At 48.0% G+C, this 21,863-nt stretch overlaps 1 protein-coding gene across 1 annotated transcript in view; it reads left to right on the top strand.

Annotated features, from left to right (window-relative positions):
* Positions 1-21,863, top strand: part of LOC147122783 (axonemal central pair apparatus protein HYDIN-like) — a 239,763-nt gene that overhangs the window by 32,742 nt on the left and 185,158 nt on the right. The window contains exons 3-5 of the mRNA XM_085963935.1: positions 6,211-6,397; positions 9,602-9,713; positions 15,156-15,416. Of these exons, the coding sequence (XP_085820061.1) occupies positions 6,211-6,397; positions 9,602-9,713; positions 15,156-15,416 (560 nt within the window). The remainder of the gene's footprint in view (positions 1-6,210; positions 6,398-9,601; positions 9,714-15,155; positions 15,417-21,863) is intronic.

The following is a 21,863-nucleotide window of genomic DNA, read 5'->3' as shown; positions in this document are numbered from 1 at the left end:
AGAGAATGTTGTTTAATCTAAAGTCTTGTTCAAGACTTTCTACAGCTTTTTACAGAACTCACTATGCTGTGATGCATCTAGAATGAAACTGAAAGTAAAACCCCTCTGGACTGCTTGTCTCTCACATGACCTCTGCTGGTCAGGCACAAGTAATCAAAAACACAGACAAATATGCTGTAAGGCATAAGTAATCAAACACAGACAAATATCATCACTATTTGCTGATATCATTACACAGACAGTGGTGAGAATGTGGTGCTCACTGTCACGTGGAGGGTTCAGACAGTGGTGAGAATGTGGAGCTCGCTGTCTTGTGGTGGGTTCAGACAGTGGTGAGAATGGGATGCTCACTGTCACGTGGAGGGTTCAGACATTGGTGAGAATGTGGAGCTGGCTGTCACATGGAGGGTTCAGACAGTGGTGAGAATGTGGAGCTTGCTGTCACGTGGAGGGTTCAGACAGTGGTGAGAATCTGGACCTCGCTGTCACGTGGAGGGTTCAGGCAGTGGTGAGAATGTGGAGCTCGCTGTCACGTGGAGGGTTCAGACAGTGGTTGGGATGTGGAGCTCGCTGTCACATGATGGGTTCAGACAGTGGTGAGAATGTGGAGCTCGCTGTCACGTGAAGGGTTCAGACATTGGGGAGAATGTGGGGCTCGCTGTCACGTGGAGGGTTCAGACTGTGGTGAGAATGTGGAGCTCGCTTTCACGTGGAGGGTTCAGACAGTGGTGAGAATGTGTAGCTCGCTGTCACGTGGAGGGTTCAGACAGTGGTGAGAATGTGGAGCTCGCTGTCACATGGAGGGGTTCAGACAGTGGTGAGAATGTGGAGCTCGCTGTCAGGTGGAGGATTCAGACAGTGGTGAGAATGTGGAGCTCGCTGTCACGTGGAGGGTTCGGACAGTGGTGATAATGTGGACCTCGCTGTCACGTGGAGGCTTCAGACAGTGGTGAGAATGTGGAGCTCGCTGTCACATGGAGGGTTCCGACAGTGGTGAGGACGTGGAGCTCGCTGTCACTTGATGGGTTCAGACAGTTGTGAGAGTGTGGAGCTCGCTGTCACGTGGAAGGTTCAGACAGTGGTGAGAATGTGGATCTCGCTGTCATGTGGAGGGTTCGGACATTGGTCAGAATGTGCAGCTCGCTGTCACGTGGAGGGTTCGGACAGTGGTCAGAATGTGCAGCTCGCTGTCACGTGGAGGATTCAGAGTGGTGAGAATGTGGAGCTCGCTGTCACGTGCAGGGTTCAGACAGTGGTGAGAATGTGGTGCTCAATGTCACGTGGAGGGTTCAGACAGTGGTGAGAATGTGGAGCTCGCTGTCACGTGGAGGGTTCAGACAGTGGTGAGAATGTGGTGCTCACTGTCATGTGGAGGGTTCAGACAGGGGTGAGAATGTGGAACTTGCTGTCACGTGGAGGGTTCAGACTGTTTTGATTTCTTTTTGGGTTCAGTAAAGACTCATTTCTGAAAGAGAATGTTGTTTAATCTAAAGTCTTGTTCAAGACTTTCTACAGCTTTTTGCAGAACACACTATGCTGTGATGCATCTAGAATGAAACTGAAAGTAAAACCCCTCTGGACTGCTTGTCTCTCACATGACCTCTGCTGGTCAGGCACAAGTAATCAAAAACACAGACAAATATGCTGTAAGGCATAAGTAATCAAACACAGACAAATATCATCACTATTTGCTGATATCATTACACAGACAGTGGTGAGAATGTGGTGCTCACTGTCACGTGGAGGGTTCAGACAGTGGTGAGAATGTGGAGCTCGCTGTCACGTGGAGGGTTCAGACAGTGATGAGAATCTGGTGCTCGCTGTCACGTGGAGGCGTTCAGACATTGGTGAGAATGTGGAGATCGCTGTCACATGGAGGGGTTCAGACAGTGGTGAGAATGAGGAGCTCGCTGTCAGGTGGAGGGTCCAGATAGTGGTGAAAATGTGGAACTCGCTGTCACGTGGAGGGTTCAGGCAGTGTTGAGAATGTGGTGCACGCTGTCACGTGGAGGCGTTCAGACATTGGTGAGAATGTGGAGATCGCTGTCACGTGGAGGGTTCAGACAGTGGTGAGAATGTGGAGCTCGTTGTCACGTGGAGGGTTAAGACAGTGGTTATATACCTATCAATTCAGTTCATGAAAAGCGACGAGTTAAGTTAGTAACTATAGGTTTTTATTGGCTAAATAACAGAGCCCACCCTCGTGGGTGATCGGATCCAACAAGGAGGAATACCAGCCAGTCGACCACCTTTATACCTGGGCAAGCAGGCGGAGCCATGGGCGGAGTCAGTTGTGGTCAGCCCAGGTATAACAGCGTGACAAGAGGTGACCTTGTGTCGTGATACAACAGTGTAAACAGTGATAACCATAGTGTAACGATATAAACAGTGATAACCATAGTGTAACGATAGTGAACGATAAAAGTGGTTTACCACAAGTGGTGAGAATGTGGAACTCGCTGTCACATGGAGGGTTCAGAGTGGTGAGAATGTGGAGCTCGCAGTCATGTGGAGGGTTCAGAGTGGTGAGAATGTGGAGCTCGCTGTCACATGCAGGGTTCAGACAGTGGTGAGAATGTGGAGCTCGCTGTCACGTGGATGGTTCAGAGTGGTGAGAATGTGGAGCTCGCTGTCACGTGCAGGGTTCAGACAGTGGTGAGAATGTGGAGCTCGTTGTCACGTGGAGGTTTAAGACAGTGGTGAGAATGTGGAACTCGCTGTCACATGGAGGGTTCAGACAGTGGTGAGAATGTGGTGCACGCTGTCACGTGGAGGGTTCAGACAGTGGTGAGAATGTGGAGATCGCTGTCTCGTGATGGGTTCAGACAGTGGTGAGAATGGGATGCGCACTGTCACGTGGAGGGCTCAGACAGTGGTGAGAATGTGGAGCTCGCTGTCACGTGGAGGGTTCAGTGTGGTGAGAATGTGGAGCTCGCTGTCACGTGGAGTGTCCACACATTGGTGAGAATGTGGGGCTCGCTGTCACGAGGGTTCAGACAGTGGTGAGAATGTGGAGCTCGCTGTCACGTGGAGTGTTCAGACTGTGGTGAGAATGTGGAGCTTGCTGTCACGTGGAGGGTTCAGACAGTGGTGAGAATGTGGAGCTCGCTGTCACGTGGAGGGTTCAGATAGTGGTGAGAATGTGGAACTGCTGTCACGTGGAGGATTCAGACAGTGTTGAGAATGTGGTGCACGCTGTCACGTGGAGGGTTGAGGCAGTGGTGAGAATGTGAAGATCGCTGTCTCGTGATGGGTTCAGACAGTGGTGAGAATGGGATGCTCACTGTCATATGGAGGGTTCAGACAGTGGTGAGAATGTGGAGCTCGCTGTCACGTGGAGGGTTCAGACTGTGGTGAGAATGTGGAGCTCGCGGTCACATGGAGGGTTACATAAGAACATAAGAAATAGGAGCAGGAGTCGGCCAATCGGCCCCTCGAGCCTGCTCCACCATTCAATAAGATCATGGCTGATCTGATCCTAACCTCAAATCTTCTATCACTCTGCATCCACCCGAACCCATGTGATCTCCCAGGAGAGGCGAAAAACCAGATAAAAGACCCCATGGCCAATTTGGGAGAAAAAAATCTGGGAAATTCCTCTCCGACCCATCTAGGCGATCGAAATTCTTCCAGGAGATCACTCTGTCCCTATATTTTCTACAGTACTTACCTTCTGTAAAGGCGATCTCCACCCCAGCCAGGAACAGGAGTAAAACCATCTTCTGAAATCTAACACAGAATTAGAACACAGTAGGAGCAGAACCAGGCTACACCGCCCCTGGGCCCACTCCACTACCCACAGGGCCATGACCATTCCGAACCTAGACTCATGTCCAATTTCCTGCCCGCTCCCCGTAACCCTTAATTCCCTTTACCTCTAGGAAACTATCTATTTCTGTTTTAAATGTATTTAATGATGTAGCTTCCACAGCTTTCTGGGGCAGCAAATTCCACAAGCCTACCACCCTCTGAGTGAAGAAGTTTCTCCTCATCTCAGTTTTGAAAGAGCAGCCCCTTATTTTAAGATTATGCCCCCTAGTTCTAGTTTCACCCTTCATTGGGAACATCCTCACCGCATCCACCCGATCAAGCCCCTTCACAATCTTATATGTTTCAATAAGATCGCCTCTCGTTCTTCTGAACTCCAATGAGTAGAGTCCCAATCAACTCAACCTCTCCTCATACGACCACCCCCTCATCCCCGGGATTAACCGAGTGAACCTTCTTTGTACTGACTCGAGAGCAAGTATGTCTTTTCTTAAGTATGGACACCAAAACTGTATGCAGTATTCCAGGTGCGGTCTCACAGTGGTGAGAATGTGGTGCACGCTGTCACGTGGAGGGTTCAGACAGTGGTGAGAATGTGGAACTCGCTGTCACGTGGAGGGTTCAGAGTGGTGAGAATGTGGAGCTCACTGTCACGTGGAGGGTTCAGACAGTGGTGAGAATGTGGTGCTCACTGTCACTTGGAGGGTTCAGACAGTGGTGAGAATGTGGAACTCGCTGTCACGTGGAGGGTTCAGACAGTGGTGAGAATGTGTGCTCACTGTCACGTGGAGGGTTCAGACAGTGGTGAGAATGTGGAGCTCGCTGTCACGTGGAGGGTCCACACATTGGTGAGAATGTGGGGCTCGCTGTCACGTGGAGGGTTCAGACAGTGTTGAAAATGTGGAGCTCGCTGTCACGTGGAGGGTTCAGTCAGTGGTGAGAATGTGGATCTCGCTGTCACGTGGGGGCTTCAGACAGTGGTGAGAATGTGGAGATCGCTGTCACGTGGAGGGTTCAGACATTGGTGAGAATGTGGAGCTCGCGGTCACGTGGAGGGTTCAGACAGTGTTGAAAATGTGGAGCTCGCTGTCACGTGGAGGGTTCAGAGCGGTGAGAATGTGGAGATCGCTGTCACGTGGAGGGTTCAGACATTGGTGAGAATGTGGAGCTCGCTGTCACGTGGAGGGTTCAGACAGTGTTGAAAATGTGGAGCTCGCTGTCACGTGGAGGGTTCAGACAGTGTTGAGAATGTGGAGCTCGCTGGCATGTGGAGGGTTCAGTCAGTGGTGAGAATGTGGAGCTCGCTGTCACGTGGAGGGTTCAGAGGGTGGTGAGAATGTGGAGCTCGCTGTCAGATGGAGGTTTCAGACAGTGGTGAGAATGTGGAGCTCGCTGTCACGTGGAAGGTTTAGAGTGGTGAGAATGTGGAGCTCGCTGTTACGTGGAGGGTTCAGTATGGTGAGAATGTGGAGCTCGCTGTCACGTGGAGGGTTCAGAGGGTGGTGAGAATGTAGAGCTCGCTGTCACATGGAGGGTTCAGACAGTGGTGAGAATGTGGGGTTGAAGCACATAGCGCTGATACATTTAAGTCGAGGCTTTTTGCCTGCACGGGTGTGATGGGAGTAGCAGGATACAGAGTCAGGGCAGGAAAAGGTCATTAGTGTGGGAGAAGGCTGATGAAGAGACTAAACACCGGCATAGAATGGGCTGAATGGCCTGTTTCTGTGCTATAGATTCAGTGTAATTCTATGTAATCAAACCTGCCTACCACATCCCAATATACTTATTTCCGTAATGCAAGAATTGTATAGTCCGCTCCCTCTCACTAAATATCATTTATTTTCTGATCTACCAAGGGCCTGGTGATTTATAATTGTCCGCAGAGCCCCCCAGATCAGGAAAGCTGAAAGTTGCCCCTGTTCCCTCTCCTGATGACTGTCCAGTAATCCTTGCTAGAGGTGCTCAGATCTGCATATTGCGTGAGAGCAGGATTGGGCTCGGATATGACCTTCCCCTGACATAGTTAATCAACATTCCAACACTCGCAGTCTAGACTTGCACACAGTCTAGACTTGCACACAGTCTAGGCTCACTTGCAGTCTAGGCTCACACATTCGCAGTCTAGGCTCACTCACTCGCAGTCTAGGCTGTTGATCGATGACTTGGGTGAGGTTCCGGCTGGATAACGGCACTCATGGAACAATAGCCCAGTAAAGCCACTTCCTTCAGCTAAAAGTAAGGAGGAACAAACTAATTCCTCCTGTATGAAGCAAACATTTTTAAAGCAGTTTGCAAGATTGATATTCAAGAATGATTTACAAATAAGCCAATCCAATTGTATTTTCACAGAATGTTAAGTAATCAAAGGTCCATTTGTGCAGTGTCACTTTGTTTTCTCATCAGTCAGTGGAAATTGTATTCTCTTCTCATTTTGTTTTTCAGTGTTCCTAAAATAAAATCCCTGATGTTTGATATTGTCGGAGACGGGAACCTGCCCCGGATCAATGTCCTTCGGCCTCTGCTGCGCAATAAGATAGGGAATCCCTTGCTAATCTACTCCCGTTTACTGTTGGGTGAAACACAGAAGCTGCCTGTTGTCCTGAAAAATGACGGTACCTTACCTGCACAGGTAAAGTGGTGAATACCAGGGTTTCATATTCATTCGTAATGCAGTGGCACAAAAATGCACTTACTCTAGTTTCACTGTACTTCACTCTTGGCGATTGTTTTTTTACTGCTACAGCAGAACATTCAGATCATTGAATGGAATTGGGCATTAGTATCAACGCCCTCATCTTTGACACTGCTGGCAAAGCACTGATCTGAGGGTACTCTAGAGATAACTACCAGTGCCAAAATATTGATCAGAGAGTGATGTAGAATTAAGGGATAAGTTATGACATTCCCATGACCTGACTGTGGAAGAATATCCCAGCTTTTGAAGTGAAAAATGAGGAGGAAGAGGACAAGTTGGAGATTATGCCCTCATTTTGTTGGGTTCAGTGCCTACCATGTCTGTTGTGGAGTATTTTAAACCAACACTCGACACAAGGTTTTAGATCGATAGTCAAGTTGTCTTTATTGCACCAGTGGGGAAACAGTCTGCTCTGTCTTAGCCAGACCTTTCCAAATTGGTACAGCAAACACTACATTTTTATACATTACAATACACATGTCAAAATTCATTCCTGCCACCTGATTGGACCTTGGCCTGCATGCATCTTCACTGATTGGTTGCCTATGCCGCGTTACATTAAAGTACTGCCTTTATTATCGGCCGTTATCTCTCAAGCTGTTGTTGCACCTATGACCTTTGTTTATGCCAAATGGGGTCTCGTCAACATTGCACTTCTGGCTCATTGTCCTCCTTTCCTGCTGCTCTAGACCGCTTTCATTGTTTTACTTTCCTGCCAGAAGAGAACTTACATCCTCTTAGGCCTCTTATGGTTCCATGTCTGGCTAGGTTATCTCCACTGCCAATTCAGCAACTTAGAAAAAGATGGTCTTTATTACACCATTCAGTGAAACTGCCAGCGATGTCAGTTTAACTCTTTCCCCACTGAAATATCCCTCAGTTAGGAGTTCAGTTGTATAACATCCTGATGCTTAAAAGGATTCAATTGTAGACCTAGTAGGTGTCTGAATAGCCCACACCTCCCCAGGTTTCAATTCCCTTTTACGTGAATAACCACTAATGTTCCATGCAGTAATGTAATGTCTGGCTTATATTAGAGTCCTGCCTTTTGGACACATTATAATGTAAATGAGGTGTAATACATATATTGGAAGGCTGGCTTTGTGTCGTCAGTGGCAAAGGTAAATGGTCGACCATGAGCTCAATTTAGTTTTGGGCCCAATACTTTGTTCATCTGTATGGATCTACAATATGATTTAATGACCTGTGGTGACCTTCCCCTGATATTGGGAGAGGTCTGAGGCCAGAGGGTGAAGTCACAAATGCAACTTCGTAGCAACTGTGTTTTAGCCCCTGTGTCAAAGACTACCCTGCAGTGTAAATCTGGTGCGAGAAGCCCAGAAAAAAAATCACAGTGGCTTTACAAAATGTTGGCCCAGAAATTCGGGTCTCCACGGGTGAGTACGCATGGGGTACTCACCCATAAGCCCAATGGAGTGCCGGTTTTGTGCATGCACTGCGCATGCGCGGGAAACCGGCACTTCTGTTCCCCTGAAAGAAGGGGTTCAGAAGTCGAACGCGTGCGCAGGAGAGGCAGCGCGTGCACATCGAACTTACTTTTTTTGCAGGTTTTCCCTGGAGGGTAAGTCTCCAGAAGTTAGACATGTAAAAAGCAGTCGCAAGGCCTGCTTTTTACAAGGTAAATGGTGAATTAATTAAAATTAAAACAATTTTTCCACAGGTTTATTATTTTTAAATACTTTAAAGAAAGGTAAGTTTATTTTTAGCCCCATTAGAAAATGTAATTAATTTTTTTGAAAATTTTAATTATTGTTTAAAATAGTTATTTCATGTAATTTATAGTTTATTTTAAAAATGTGATGTTTTTTTTAATTTATTTGAAGATTTAGTGATGTTTTGGGACATAGTATTTATAGGTTTGACAGGTCTTCCTGTCAAACTTATGAATGAAGCATTCCCTGCTCCAATTGGCTCCCCATGGCCCACGTGATCCCAGGGGACGCATCGAACTAACTGCGCCCCTGGGATACGCAAGCACTGCGCGCCGGCAGTTGGAGGAGGCCCAGGATTGGAATCCCATGTGGGCCCACAGCTCAACGGCCGGCGCGGTAGGTAAGTGCAGGTGGGGGGCTTGCACCCGCAGGAAGCCCCCGACCCGAATTTCTGGGCCATTCTAAAGAGGCTGTTCGGAGTTCTCTTTCTTCTGAAAGAGACTCTTTGGTGAGCAAGTTAAAGGTTCAAGAAACTTTAAAGGGGCCTGAAATCCATCTTGGATGTAGCATTGCAGAGCCAACTTGGATGTAGTTGCCTACCATTGTATTCCTGGCTTTCAAACTGCGAGTTGCATCCAAAATATAAAGGGTCCAGGTGAACTGGCTAACCTTGGCCCAATGAAAGAAGCTCTTGACCTGTTTCTCTCTCAAACTGACTCAGTATCACTGCCACACACTAGTGGAAATTGAAATGAGGGACTGGATCTATTAGCTTTTGAGGGAATGGGCTTGGCTGGTAAACTGCCAAAGAAGACTATACTTTTGCTTTCTCCCCAATCCCTTTTCATGGACCGTCAAAGTGTGTGCAGACCAGCGAGCTGTTAACCAGAGGGCTTGCTGAGGCTCTGGAAAGTGTACCATCGGACCATGAGAACTCTGGGCATTTCTGCTGTTACTTTGTAATGCCAAGCAACAGCCCTTCGAGTTTTCAGCCAAAGAGCGTATGCTTCTGTTTGAGAGGTGTCCTGAGTGCCCACGTCCTCATGGGCAATACTGTGCCAGCGTCCATTTGTATGTAAAGTATAACTGAATAAGGAAGAAAATTGATTATCAATCTTTGGTATGGTATTCCTTATCCTTGATGGAATTTGTCCTTGATATTAGATATTTCTCTGGCTCTATACATTTTGTAATACTTGTACTTTGGGCAAAAATATTTGGGGGAGTATCATAGGAGTGTAGTTATTATACACGACAGCCTTGATACTCATTTGCTTGTTGCTTTGTAAAATCTATATCTCTGTTATTTCCCCTATCTGAAGCCAGTCCATTGGTGTCTGAAGGATAATCTGTATTCCAAGAAATAAGAGTATAATGGAAGGAGGGCAATTTTAACATTTCCAAGTATATTTATCCCTTAGTTTGCCTTTACAAATAATCTGTGTGCTGGGTGTTTTTTTGACAGGTGTCTGTCAGCATCTCTGATGAGCATGGAGTGTTTTCTCTGAAGCTGTGCATTGGTACCTTATGTGTCTATCCTATACACCGCTATATTAAAGAAACGGACCCAGACAAAGGTAACAAACAGAAAATCAGCTGCTTTTAGGAGCAGCTTTTTTATAGGGAACTCAACAGGACAAGCTAAATGGAGAATGCGGATTATAATTTAGACTGGTTCGGGGTATGATGTATATCAGCTGTGGATGTTGGTTTAATATGTGATGGATGCTGGTTGAGTGTTTGGCAATGGGGTGGATATGTGTTAGATTCTGGTTGGGTTGGGGGTGGATGCTGGTATGGCTTTGGTTGTGGGTTGCTATGAATGGACTTCAGTTGTTGCTGTGAGCTGGATGTGTGATGAACATTGTATGAGTGGGCCAGATATTGATGTAGTTCGTTGTAGAAAGTTATTAAAAAAAAACCATTGTTTTTGGAACTCTAAATACAGCATTTTGTTTTCCACAATCCACTTGGAATGTCAGTTTCTCAAAAAATTTGAGTTTAATTCGGCAGTTTTTTCCCCATCTAAAGCCATATTGACTTTGCCCAATGTAGGCAAATCTTGCCAATCTGCTCCCCATCCAACTTATCCCCCTAGCACTGACCCTGTGGACACTGGCAGTGGGGCAGCTATCACCGACCCTCTCCGCATCTCCCTCCAGAATGTCCGTTCACTTGCAAACAAGGCCCTTGCCATCCATGAGCTTATCGTGGATGATTGCATCGATATCATGGCCCTGACAGAAACTTGGTTGAGGAGCGATGACACCTTACCTTTAACTCAAGCCTCCCTGCCTGGCTGTACCTTCCACCAATTGCCCCGCTCAGACCGCCGTGTTGGCGGTGTGGCTCTCATCACCAAATCACACCTTGGTCTGTCCCCCCTACTCCTCCGGCAGTTTCTCCTCCTTTGAGCATCTCACCTTATTCCAGCCCTCTCACCTCTCATTTAAAATTCTTGTTCTCTACTGCCCACCCAAGTACCATAAAAACTTTGGGCGCGATCTTGCCAGCCCTGGGGAGGCGGTTATGGAGGCGGGACTGCCGGGAAAATGGCAGAATTTGGCGGCGGGTGCCCAACCCGCCTCCGTGCCATCTTGCCAGGAGGCGGGTAGCCGACCCGCGCCGGGTCCCGTCTCCTTGGAGGCGGGAAGGGGATTAGTGCCACTTATCTGCCTGTTAACAGGTAGTTAACAGGCAGATAAGAGGATTATCCCCATTTTGCCTACACAAGTATGGGCTTGCCAAAGGCTCCGAACCCCGCCAGGGTAACCGAGGTGAGCATTGGGTCTGCGGGGGTCGGAGGGGTGCAAAAGTGCGCTGTGGAGGTAAGTGATGGGTGCAAGTGTGGAGAGGTGAGTATGTGAGGTAAGTGGAAAGTGTTAGTAAAAGTTTATTTACCTTTGTTTCTTCCTGCAGGCTTCAAGAGTTGGGTATGCGGAGAGTCTCGCACCTCCACGGCAGAGATGACAGATGGTCGCTGCATTCTCCAATACAGCAACCATCCAATTTCTGCTAAATAAAGAGGTTTGATGAGCCTTGAATTCAAGGACTTGCCAAACTACAGAGAATGTCAGTGTTTGACAGCTTCACAGAGCTGTCAAACGATGACAATTCATCTGATAGATGAAACGTCATACGCTGACGTTCTCGGTAACCGGCTTTCCCTTAATTGGCCTGCTAAACCCTCTGGGCGGGCTTATCAAGGTCAATCAAGGGAAAATAGCGTGGGTTGGCCTGAAGTTGATGGAGGCGGGACTGAAACCCGACAAGTGGGAGTTCCGCCTCCAAAAGCTCCCCATTGCCAAAATCCAGCCCTTTATTACTGAGATATCCTCACTGTTCTCCTCCCTCAGCCTCTGCACCAAACGACTTCTCATCCTCGGTGATTTCAACCTCCATCTAAATTCATCATGCTCTCTCTCCTCTGAGTTCACTAGCCTCCTATCCTCCCTTAATCTCTCCCTCCATGTAAACTCCCCAACCCATATTCACGGCCACCCCCTCGACCTTGCCATCTCTCATGGCCTTGCTACTCCCATCGTGTCAATTTCAAATAATCTCTGACCATTTCCTCGTATCGCTCTCCACCCACATCCCACTTCCACCCCCCCCCCCCCAACCCCCAATCCTATTTCCTTCTGTGTCCACCTGTGGACAAAACTCTCTTAAAACTGCACTTATGAAATCCTAACTGTCCAGCCTCTGGCCCTCCATTCACCATGACATTTCTGCAGCTACCGATCTGCTCAACCACGCCCTCACCACTATCTTTGATGCCCTAGTCCCTATTAAAAGAATTACTCTCTCTCATCCTGGCCGTTCCCCCTGGTACGGCTCTCATCTTCGCTCCCTTAAGCCCAAGAGACGCAGACTTGGAACGGATATGGTGGACAGCTGGTTTAGCCATTCACCGCCAGATCTGGCTGAACCACATAAAACACTATCGAGCCCTGCTCTCGTCTGCCAAAATTGCTTACTATTCCAGAATCATTCTGGAATGCAAAGATAAACCCCAGCTCCTATTCTCTACTGCTAACCGTCTTCTTAAACCCCTCTCCCCCGTCTCCTCCACCCTCACCTCCGACAACAAGTGTGAGGAGCTCATGGACTTCTTTGTCTCTAAGATCGAGACCGTCCGATCAGCTGCCTCTGCCACTTCCCTTTCTTCCCCTAACCCACTTCCTCTAAGGTTCCCCCTTGCCCTAACCCTGAACTCACATCTTTCTCCAGTTTCTCTCCGATCTCCCCTCATGACCTCTCTGCGCTCATCTTGTCCATGAGACCCACTTCCTACTCACTGGACCCTATTCCCACTAAAGTGCTGACCACCAAACTTCCTTTTCTGGCTCCCATGTTAGCTGATATTGTTAACAGTTCTCTCTCCTCAGGTACTGTCCCCTCTCCCTCAAATCTACCGTCATTGCCCCTCTCCTCAAAAAAACAAACCTCAATCCCTCCATCCTTGCAAACTACCGCCCCATCTCCAACCTCCCTTTCCTCTCCAAAGTCCTTGAACGTGTTGTCACCTCCCAAATCCGTGCCCATCTTTCCCGCAATTCCAAGTTTGAATCCCTCCAATCAGGTTTCCGTCCTTGCCACAGTACCGAAACAGCTCTCATCAAAGTCACAAATTACATTCTTTGTGACTGTGACAAAGGTAAACTATCCCTCCTCGTCCTTCTTGACTTGTCTGTAGTCTTTGACACAGTTGACCACTCCATCCTCCTCCAAAGCCTCTCCACCGTCATCCAGCTGGGTGGGACTGCACTAGCCTGGTTCCATTCTTATTTATCTAATCGTAGCCAGCGAATCACCTGCAAAGGCTTCTCTTCCCACTCCCGTATCGTTACCTCTGGTGTCCCCCAAGGATCTATCCTCGGCCCCCTCCTATTTCTCATCTACATGTTACCCATTGGCGACATCATCAGAAAACACAGCGTCAGTTTCCACATGTACGCTATCGACACCCAGCTCTACCTCACTACCTCTTCTCTCGACCCCCCCACAGTGTCTAAATTGTCAGACTGCTTGTCCGACATACAGTTCTGGATGAGCAAAAATTTTCTCCAATTAAATATTGGAAAGGCGGAAGCCATTGTTTTCAGTCCCTGCCACAAACTCCGTTCCCTAGCCACTGACACCATCCCTCTCCCTAACATCTGTTTGAGCTGAACCACACTGTTTGCAACCTTGGTGTCATATTTGACCCTGAAATGAGCTCCTGACCACATATCCACAGCATTAACAAAGACCGCCTACTTCCACCTACGTAACATCACCCATTTCCGCCCTTGCCTCAGCTCATCCGTTGCTGAAACCCTCATCCATGCCTTTGTTACTGCTAGACTTGACTATTCCAATGCACTTCTGGCTGGCCTCCCACATTCCACCCTACGTAAACTTGAGGTCATCCAAAACTGGGCTGCCTGTATCCTAACTCGCACCAAGTTCCGTTCACCTATCACCCCTGTGCTCGCTGACCAACATTGGCTCCCGGTTAATCAACACCTCGATTTCAAAATTCTCATTCTTGTTTTCAAATCCCTCGATGGCCTCACCCCTTCCTATCTCTGTAATCTCCTTCAGCCCCACAACCCCCCGTGATATCTGCACGCATCTAATTCTGCCCTCTTGCGCATCCCTGATTATAATCGTTCAACCTTTGGTGGCCATGCCTTCTGTTGCCTAGGCCCTAAGCTCTGGAATTCCCTGCCTAAACCTGTCCGCCTTTGTCTCTCTTTCCTCCTTTAAGATGCTCCTTAAAACCTACCTCTTTGACCAAGCTTTTGGTCATCTGCCCTAATTTATCCTTATGTGGATCTGTGTCAAATTTTTTTGTCTTAAAATACTCCTGTGAAGCGCCTTGGGACGTTTTACTACGTTAAAGGCGCTATATAAATGCAAGTTGTTGTTGTTCTATTCATTCAATTATTCTAACTCAGATATTTCTTGACTTTACTCCTGATGATCGCACTCAATATTTTAACAGATGTCAATGTTAAACTAATGGTCTTGAATATCGCTGGTGTCAAACATGACACCTCTCTCCACAGCACTTGGGTAATAGGTAGCATTAAAATTTCACATTTCCACTGTAGCAGAAAACATCATCACTGGGACTCCTTCATCCCAACTCCGTACAGAGCAGAAGAGTTGAACAAACAGATTACAATGCCAGGGCAGCCCTCTCCTGCCAGTGGTACTGACATTGAAAGAAGGCCTCACCAAGCCTGAAGTAAATGAAGGTTAGGTGTTGTCATTTTGCTGTGTACCCAATTTCCCACCATTTCAGCATCCATTACACTGAGTGATCTTCACACCCGTATATAATGGGTGTCCAGTGTTCCTAAGGAATGAGTTGTACACAGAAGTAAATTTAATAGGCCTTGTATGAAGAGTCACTCGATAGACTTTCAGTCAACCTCTGCACCATTTTTCTTCATTTGTTTTGCTGCTGCCACTTTGGTTATGCTATTGAGGAAATTGTTCTGTCTTTTTACTTTTTTTTCCAACAGCACCAACAGAGACATACTGGATTTCCCAATGGGAATAGTCTTGTTCCCATTGGTTCATAAATCATTGACAACAAAGCATAGATTCAGGATTATTGCTATACCGAAGAAGGGAGAAGTTAGAAGAAGTATTTTGACAGAGTGTTATTAGAACATGGAATGCACCATTGAGGCAGAAACTATAATATCACTTAAAAGTGCAATGGATAAGTATTTGAAATAGAAGAATGTAAAGAGATATAGAGAAATAGGAGCAGGGTAGATATCTCCAGTTGAAGACCTAGCATAATTGCGATGAACCAAATGGCATCCTTGTGTGCTACAAGTTTCTGTAGTTGGCATTAAAGCGTAGGTTCCCACTGGTGATGCTGATCAGAGATCTCGTCTTACACAATACAAACTGATTCTGGTCCCTTTAATAGCTCAGAAGTTCAAAACATAAATTCGGATTGTTTTTCAAGTTGGTATAAAAATAAAGATAGATTTTATTTTTTTTACACACAGTAAAGGAAAGTTGCATGCTCACTATCAAGCTTAACAGTGGGGAAGAAGCAACGTTTGCTGTTACCTTCCATCCAACCTTGGCTCAACGTCTAGAAGGAGCACTGTACCTGACAGTGTTCAATAACCATTATGAGGACACCATTATACAGTTAGTTGGCGAAGGTTACCAGGATGATATCACTCTTGACAATATCCATGGACTAGTGCAATCCGGTGCAGTGGAAAAGATTACAAGATTTCTGGAGGAGAACGACATTGAAGGTGAGGACTACTTGCAATTTTGCTGCACTAGCGTGTGTAAATTACTGATGCAAATCATCATGTTGCTTTTTATTTAATGTGTCCGTGATTTCACTGGCATTTCATCGCTGCAATCTTCTGTAGAGTTCTGATTATATTTAATCCTCAGATTGCTGTTAAACCAATTAGATAACACAAAATCACTGTGTAAAGTTGCAATTCTGCTCCACTTTTGCATTGCTTCAAAGTCAGTGACCTGACTCTGGAATACACGTTAGCACAAGGAATGACTGCTCCTGCAGTTGGGGATTTCAGAGTTTGCATTTGCAGGTGGCAGTTTAAATCCAGTTTCCTGGAATTCAATGGACATCAAATTGCCAAAAGCGCATAGTCAGAAAATTGGACCTCTGACATACGTGTTACGATTTTGGGCACTTTCCAGATACATTGGGGTCGATTTTCTGCCAGCCGTTGGGCGACTTCCCAGGCGGCCGGAGGCCGAAAATCGCTGAAAAAGCGGGTCGCGACCCCCCCCACCTGATTCCCCGCCCCGTCCGACTTTCGGACCGCCGTTTCTCCGCGACCCGCTTCAGTCCCGGCCGCCGCTGGCGGGACTGGTCGTCGGAACACTAATGACCAATTATTACCTTGTTGAAGTAGATTTTCCGGGGCCGTTGCGAATTTGGGGCTTTCCCCACCTGAAACACGCCTGCGGGGAACCCCGCTGATGAGACCTGGCATGAAAACAGTTGGCTTGCTTGCTTGCAGCTGCAGGTCAATCGGAAAAACTGCGATTTAAAGGGACAGCACTTGTATGTTGAAGGACCTTGTTGTTGCAGGTTTGGGGCTACTTCTTCAAGGCTTAGGCACAGCTGTGGAAGGCTGGAGCCTCACACACTTCTCCAATGCGATCTCCTGGGAAGCCCCTCTCGCCACCCTCACTCAGCGCTTCCTCAGCGGAGGCATCTACAAGAAGCATGGGACGCCTTTTTTTCCTTCCCTTCTTGCCATTAGAGGATCTCCAGCAGCAGAGGCGGCAGCCGCAGAACCAGGAACAGCAGGATCAGCAACAGGAGCACCAGGCTGCTGCTCACTCACCTGAAGCTGCACAGGCCAGAAGGGGCCGGCGCTTGGCAGTGGCTTGAGAGCACCTTGCTGCGCTTTAGGGGGCCATGGGGACCCATTTCTGCACTGGCAGTCCTACTCAGGAGGACTTCCATGAAGATCTGGTTTCTCTGTTCAACAGATGGCCAACGCTCCTCAAGAGATGTCATTCTCTTATGAGCACTCACCATGTTTTCCGTACCCTGGCGAGTTATCTCCTCCATGGAGGTTGCCAACCTTTCCATGGTGATGCGCTCATGCGCCAATGACTCCACAAAGGCTCTGCTCATGGTCGCTATGGTCTCCTCCATTCGCTCCACACTTGCAGCGACCCTGGAGACAAAACCTGCCAGAGACTCCTGCATCTGTGCATGGAGATCCTTCACCTCTTCTCTTGCGGATGGACCCAGAGGCAGAGGGTCGACATGCAGCGCAGCTGAGCTGAGCTGGCAGAGTCCTGCGCCCTCCGACGAGGACTCTCCACTGCTGTCCCTGTCTCCAGAATCTGCTGAGGCTCACTTGTGAGCTGTGAAACAGCAGGTGACAACACTACTCTATGTCCCGAAGGTCCCCCCAAGGTGTGAGTGTCAGCGCTGGTGCTGGATGCCCTCAGAGGTTGGAGCTTCCTCTGAGGAGTCTGGCTGCACAGCCTCTTCCTCCTCCACAGTGAGGACGGGGGCTCTGGATGGTACTGTGGGGGAGTAAAGGAAGGAGTTAGAGATGTAATGCCAAGGTTCTTCTGGTGTTTCCCAGCGAGTTGGCATCTGCTGACACCTGCATCCATGCAGCATTGGTCTCAGTGGGAGGCCTCTTCCTCCCTGACCTAGGGAGGAGGACCTCCCTGTGGGCCCTAACCCCATCCAATAATGCCTGCAGTGAAGCCTCGTCGAATTTGGAGGCAGCTCGGGGTCTGGCACTGGCCACAGCTGCTGCAGGCTCCTCTGCCATCCTGTATGGTTCGTTTGGAAGCCTTCAGAGGATGCAGTGCTTGCTATGGACCTTGAAAGCACCATGAATGATGACATCATAATGTGGGGATTTCTGACTCGAATTGGACAATTAGCAAAGCTTCCCACATGCTGGGAATTAATTGGCCACTTGAGGGAAAATTGCGTGGAGCTGACTGACACTTTTTTGTGTGTGTCAGAATCCCCACATTCGGGGAAACCCGACCATTTCCCACACAAGCCGAAAATCTACCCCATTGTCTCATTCCCAGTTTAAAGAACCACTTCCATCGGCAACCCACATTCCCTCTGAGCCAAAATGTGATGTGGGATAGTGGGCCGCAGTGTGAAAAGCAAACCCTTTTACAAATGAGGTACACACTGGAATACTGATCACCACCACATGCTGCTGATCTTTCCAATTGACAGACAAGTAACACTCTGGCAGACTGTATAATGGCTTTGAACCATGAATCAGTTTTATTGAGAAACAAAATTAATGAAACAAAGGTCAAGCAGTAGCAGAAAAATAAGTCACAGAGGTTTTCTTACAACATCTCGAATCATAGAAGTTTACGGCACAGAAGGAGGCCATTTGACCATTGTGTCTGTGCCGGCTGACAAAGAGCTCTCCTGCCTAATCCCACTTTCCAGCTCTTGGTCCGTAGCCTTGTAGGTTACGGCACTTCAAGTGCACATCCAACCACTTTTTAAATGTGATGAATGTTTCTGCCTCTACCACACTTTCAGGCAGTGAGTTCCAGACTTTGATTTAAAGACCGCATATCATCAAGCACCGTTAAAGGACTCTGACAAAAAGTATACGGCCTTTGAGGCCAATGGTCGGCTTTACCAGTTTTGTCGCTTTCCATTTGGGGTCACCAATGGGGTGGCCGTCTTTCAATGGGCAATGGATAGCCTAGTCAAACAGGAGAACTTAACGGACACTTTTCCATATCTGGACAATATCACCATTGCTGGTCATGACCAGAAGGAGCATGACGCCAATCTCCAGAAATTTTTTGACGTTCTCCGTCGTCACAACTTAACCATAAATGAGTCCAAATCTGTAAAATCAGTACCATCAGTCAACATCCTTGGCTACTGGGTGGGCAACGGTGTCATCAAACCGGATCCGGAGTGACTTTGTCCGCTTCAGGAGCTCCCTCCCCCTACAAATCTCGGCTCTCTTCGTCGGGCACTTGGCATGTTCGCCTATTATGCGAAATGGATACCCCACTTCTCCGACAAGATCCAGCCCCTGCTTCACGCAAAGTCATTTCCGTTGGAGGCAACGGCTATTTCAGCTTTCAACCTCAAGCGACAACTGGAAAAAGCCACGCTTCGTTCCATTGATGAAAATCTTCTTTCGTGGTCGAGTGCGATGTGTCGGATGTGGCGATCTCTGCTACCTTGAATCAAGGTGGTCAACCTGTTGCATTTCTGTCCAGAACTTTGCAGGGTAGTGAGCTCCATTAACCTCCTGTCGAGAAGGAGGCTACGGCCATCATCGAAGCTGTACGTAAATGGAGTCATTTTCTCACTCGTCGCCATTTCACACTTATAACCGATCAGCACTCCGTGGCCTTTATGCTGGATAACCGGAAATGCACTAAGATCAAGAATAACAAAATACAACACTGGAGGATGGAATTGGCCGCCTTTGGATACACCATACATTATCGACCCGGCAAAGAGGATGTGGCCCTGGATACCCTCACACGGGCATTTTGTTCTTCTATGTCAACTTCGACTCTTGCGGATCTTCATAATGACTTATGCCATCCTGGCGTTATCCGTATGTTGCACTTGGTGCGATCTAAAAATCTCCCATTTTCTATGGAAGATGTGTAAAGAACATGCTCCTCTAGAATTTGTGTGGAATTAAAACCACAATTCTTCCGTCCATCGGATGGCTCACTCATACACGCTATGCAGCCTATGCAGCGACTCAGCATTGACTTTAAAGGGCCATTGCCTTCCTCAACGCGAAACACCTACTTACTTACTATGGTAGACGAACATTCACGCTTTCCCTTTGCTTTCCCCTGTCCCAAGATGCTTACTTCCACAGTGATCAAACGCCTTGATCAAGTCTTTTCCCTTTGCAGTACGGCCAATTTCATCCACTCTGATCGGGGTCCCTCATTCGTATCAAGTGAACTCAAAAGTTATCTCTCCCAACGGGGAATCACCACAAGTAAAACGACACTGTACCATCCCATCGGTAATGGACAGGTTAAGAGATACAACGCTATCATTTGGAACGCTGTTCATCTTGCGCTGAGGTCGTGCAACCTACCAGACCAGCAGTGGGAAACTATGCTCCCTGACGTGTTGCATTCCATCAGGTCTCTTCTTTCTATGTCACACCTCCGGAGCGATTCTTCAGCTTCCAGCGTCACTCCACCCATGGGACGTCCCTACCGTCATGGTTGGCAGCTCCCGGCCCCGTGCTGCTCCGAAGATTCACCCGATCTTCGAAAAATGATCCCCTCGTCGACGAGGTAGAACTCACGGGTGTCAATCCCATGTACGTGCACGTGCGGTAACCTGATGGCTGGGAGCCCACCGTTTCGCTCCGGGACCTGGCTCCCTGTCCAGCCGGTTCCACGGACCCAACTGATAGAGGGACCCACGGTGATGATGCCGACACTCTGCGCTCCCCTGAAGATGACGCCCTACCTGGGACATCGAGAGATCTGCCGGCTGCCCCACTGGATCCACTCGGGGAGCCGAGCGCTCCCCGTGGGATGGCCACCCGAGACCAGGACGCCGATCAACCCCTGGCTATCAAACAGGATGAAGCCAGCTCTGCGCCTGAGGGGACCCGCACCCGGAGTCACGATCTCCCCAGCCTCCCTCGGGTCGATCAGGGCAACACGGGCCCTGTCGATCCACCGGTACGGATTAAGCGGCCCAGGGACCAAGACACAGTCCGGGAAGATGTGCTTTCTAGCCATAAACAAAGATCTAAAAGACTGCGGCTATTCGTGGTCCGCCTAATTGATTAAGAGGAAGTAGTCAGGCTTCAAATCTTTTAGGCAGGAAGAATGTTATAAATCTCATCATCATAAAGAAACTACTCATGAAATAACACGGGATGGCCAGGTGGTGGCGCCGTCCAAGGAGTATAAATACTCGGGGGTGGCCCAGCCTGCCCAGGGACATTTTGTAAGACAGGAACTAGTGAAGTACAACTAGACCTCCATGTTCTGAAACAAGTTGATTAAAGCCTTGCTTTATACTCAAACCAAGTGCATTTTATTACATCACCCTGTCCCTGCTTTCTCCCCATATCCCTTGATCCCCTTAGCCTTAAGAAATATATCTAACTCCTTCTTGAATATATCAACTGTCTTCTGTGGTAGAGAATTGCACAGGTTCACCACTCTCTGGTGAAGAAATTCCTCCTCATCTCAGTCCTAAATGGCTTACCCCTTATTCTTAGACTGTGACCCCTGGTTCTGGACTCCCCCGCCATCGGGAACATCCTTCCTGCATCTAGTCTGTCTAGTCTTGTTAGAATTTTATAAGTTTCAATGAGATCCCCTCTCATTCTTCTAAACTCTAGCGAATATAAGCCTAATCGACCCAATCTCTCTCCATACGTCATTCCTGCCATCCCAGGTATCAGTCTGGTGAATCTTCGCTGCACTCCCTCCATGGCAAGAACATCCTTTCTCAGATAAGGCGACCAAAACTGTACACAATACTCAAGGTGTGGTCTCACCAAGGCCCTGTACAACTGCAGCAAGACATCCTTGCTCCTGTACTCGAATCCTCTTGCTATGAAGGCCAGCATACCATTTGCCATCTTAACCGCCTGCTGCACCTGCATGCTTACCTTCAGCGACTGGTGCACAAGGACGCACAGGTCTCGTTGCACTTCCCCTTTTCCCAATCTATTGCCATTCAGATAATAATCTGCGTTCCTGTTTTTGCCACCAAAGTGGATAACATCGCATTTATCCACATTATACTGCATTTGCCATGCATCTGCCCAATCGCCCAACCTGTCCAAATCATACTGGAGTTTCTCTGCATCCGCCTCACATAACACACGCCCACCCAGCTTTGTGTCACCTGCAAACTTGGAGATATTGCATCTAGTTCCCTTGTCTAGATCATTAATATATATTGTGAATAACTGGGGTCCTAGCACAGATCCCTGCATTACCCCACTAGTCTCTGCCTGCCACTTGGAAAAAGACCCGTTTATTCCAACTCTTTGCTTCCTGTCTGCCAACCAGTTTTCCATCCAAGTCAGTACCTTACCCCCAATCCCATGTGCTTCAACTTTGCACGCTAGTCTCTTATGCGGGACCTTATCAAAAGCCTTCTGAAAGTCCAAATACACCACATCCACTGGTTCTCCCTTATCTATTCTACCAGTTACATCCTCAAAAAATTCCAG

This window comes from Somniosus microcephalus, chromosome 2 (assembly GCF_052327205.1).
Source record: "Somniosus microcephalus isolate GS21.2 chromosome 2, FLI_Smic_1.0, whole genome shotgun sequence".
NCBI lineage: Eukaryota > Metazoa > Chordata > Chondrichthyes > Squaliformes > Somniosidae > Somniosus > Somniosus microcephalus.
This window is presented reverse-complemented; position numbering and strand designations above follow the sequence as displayed.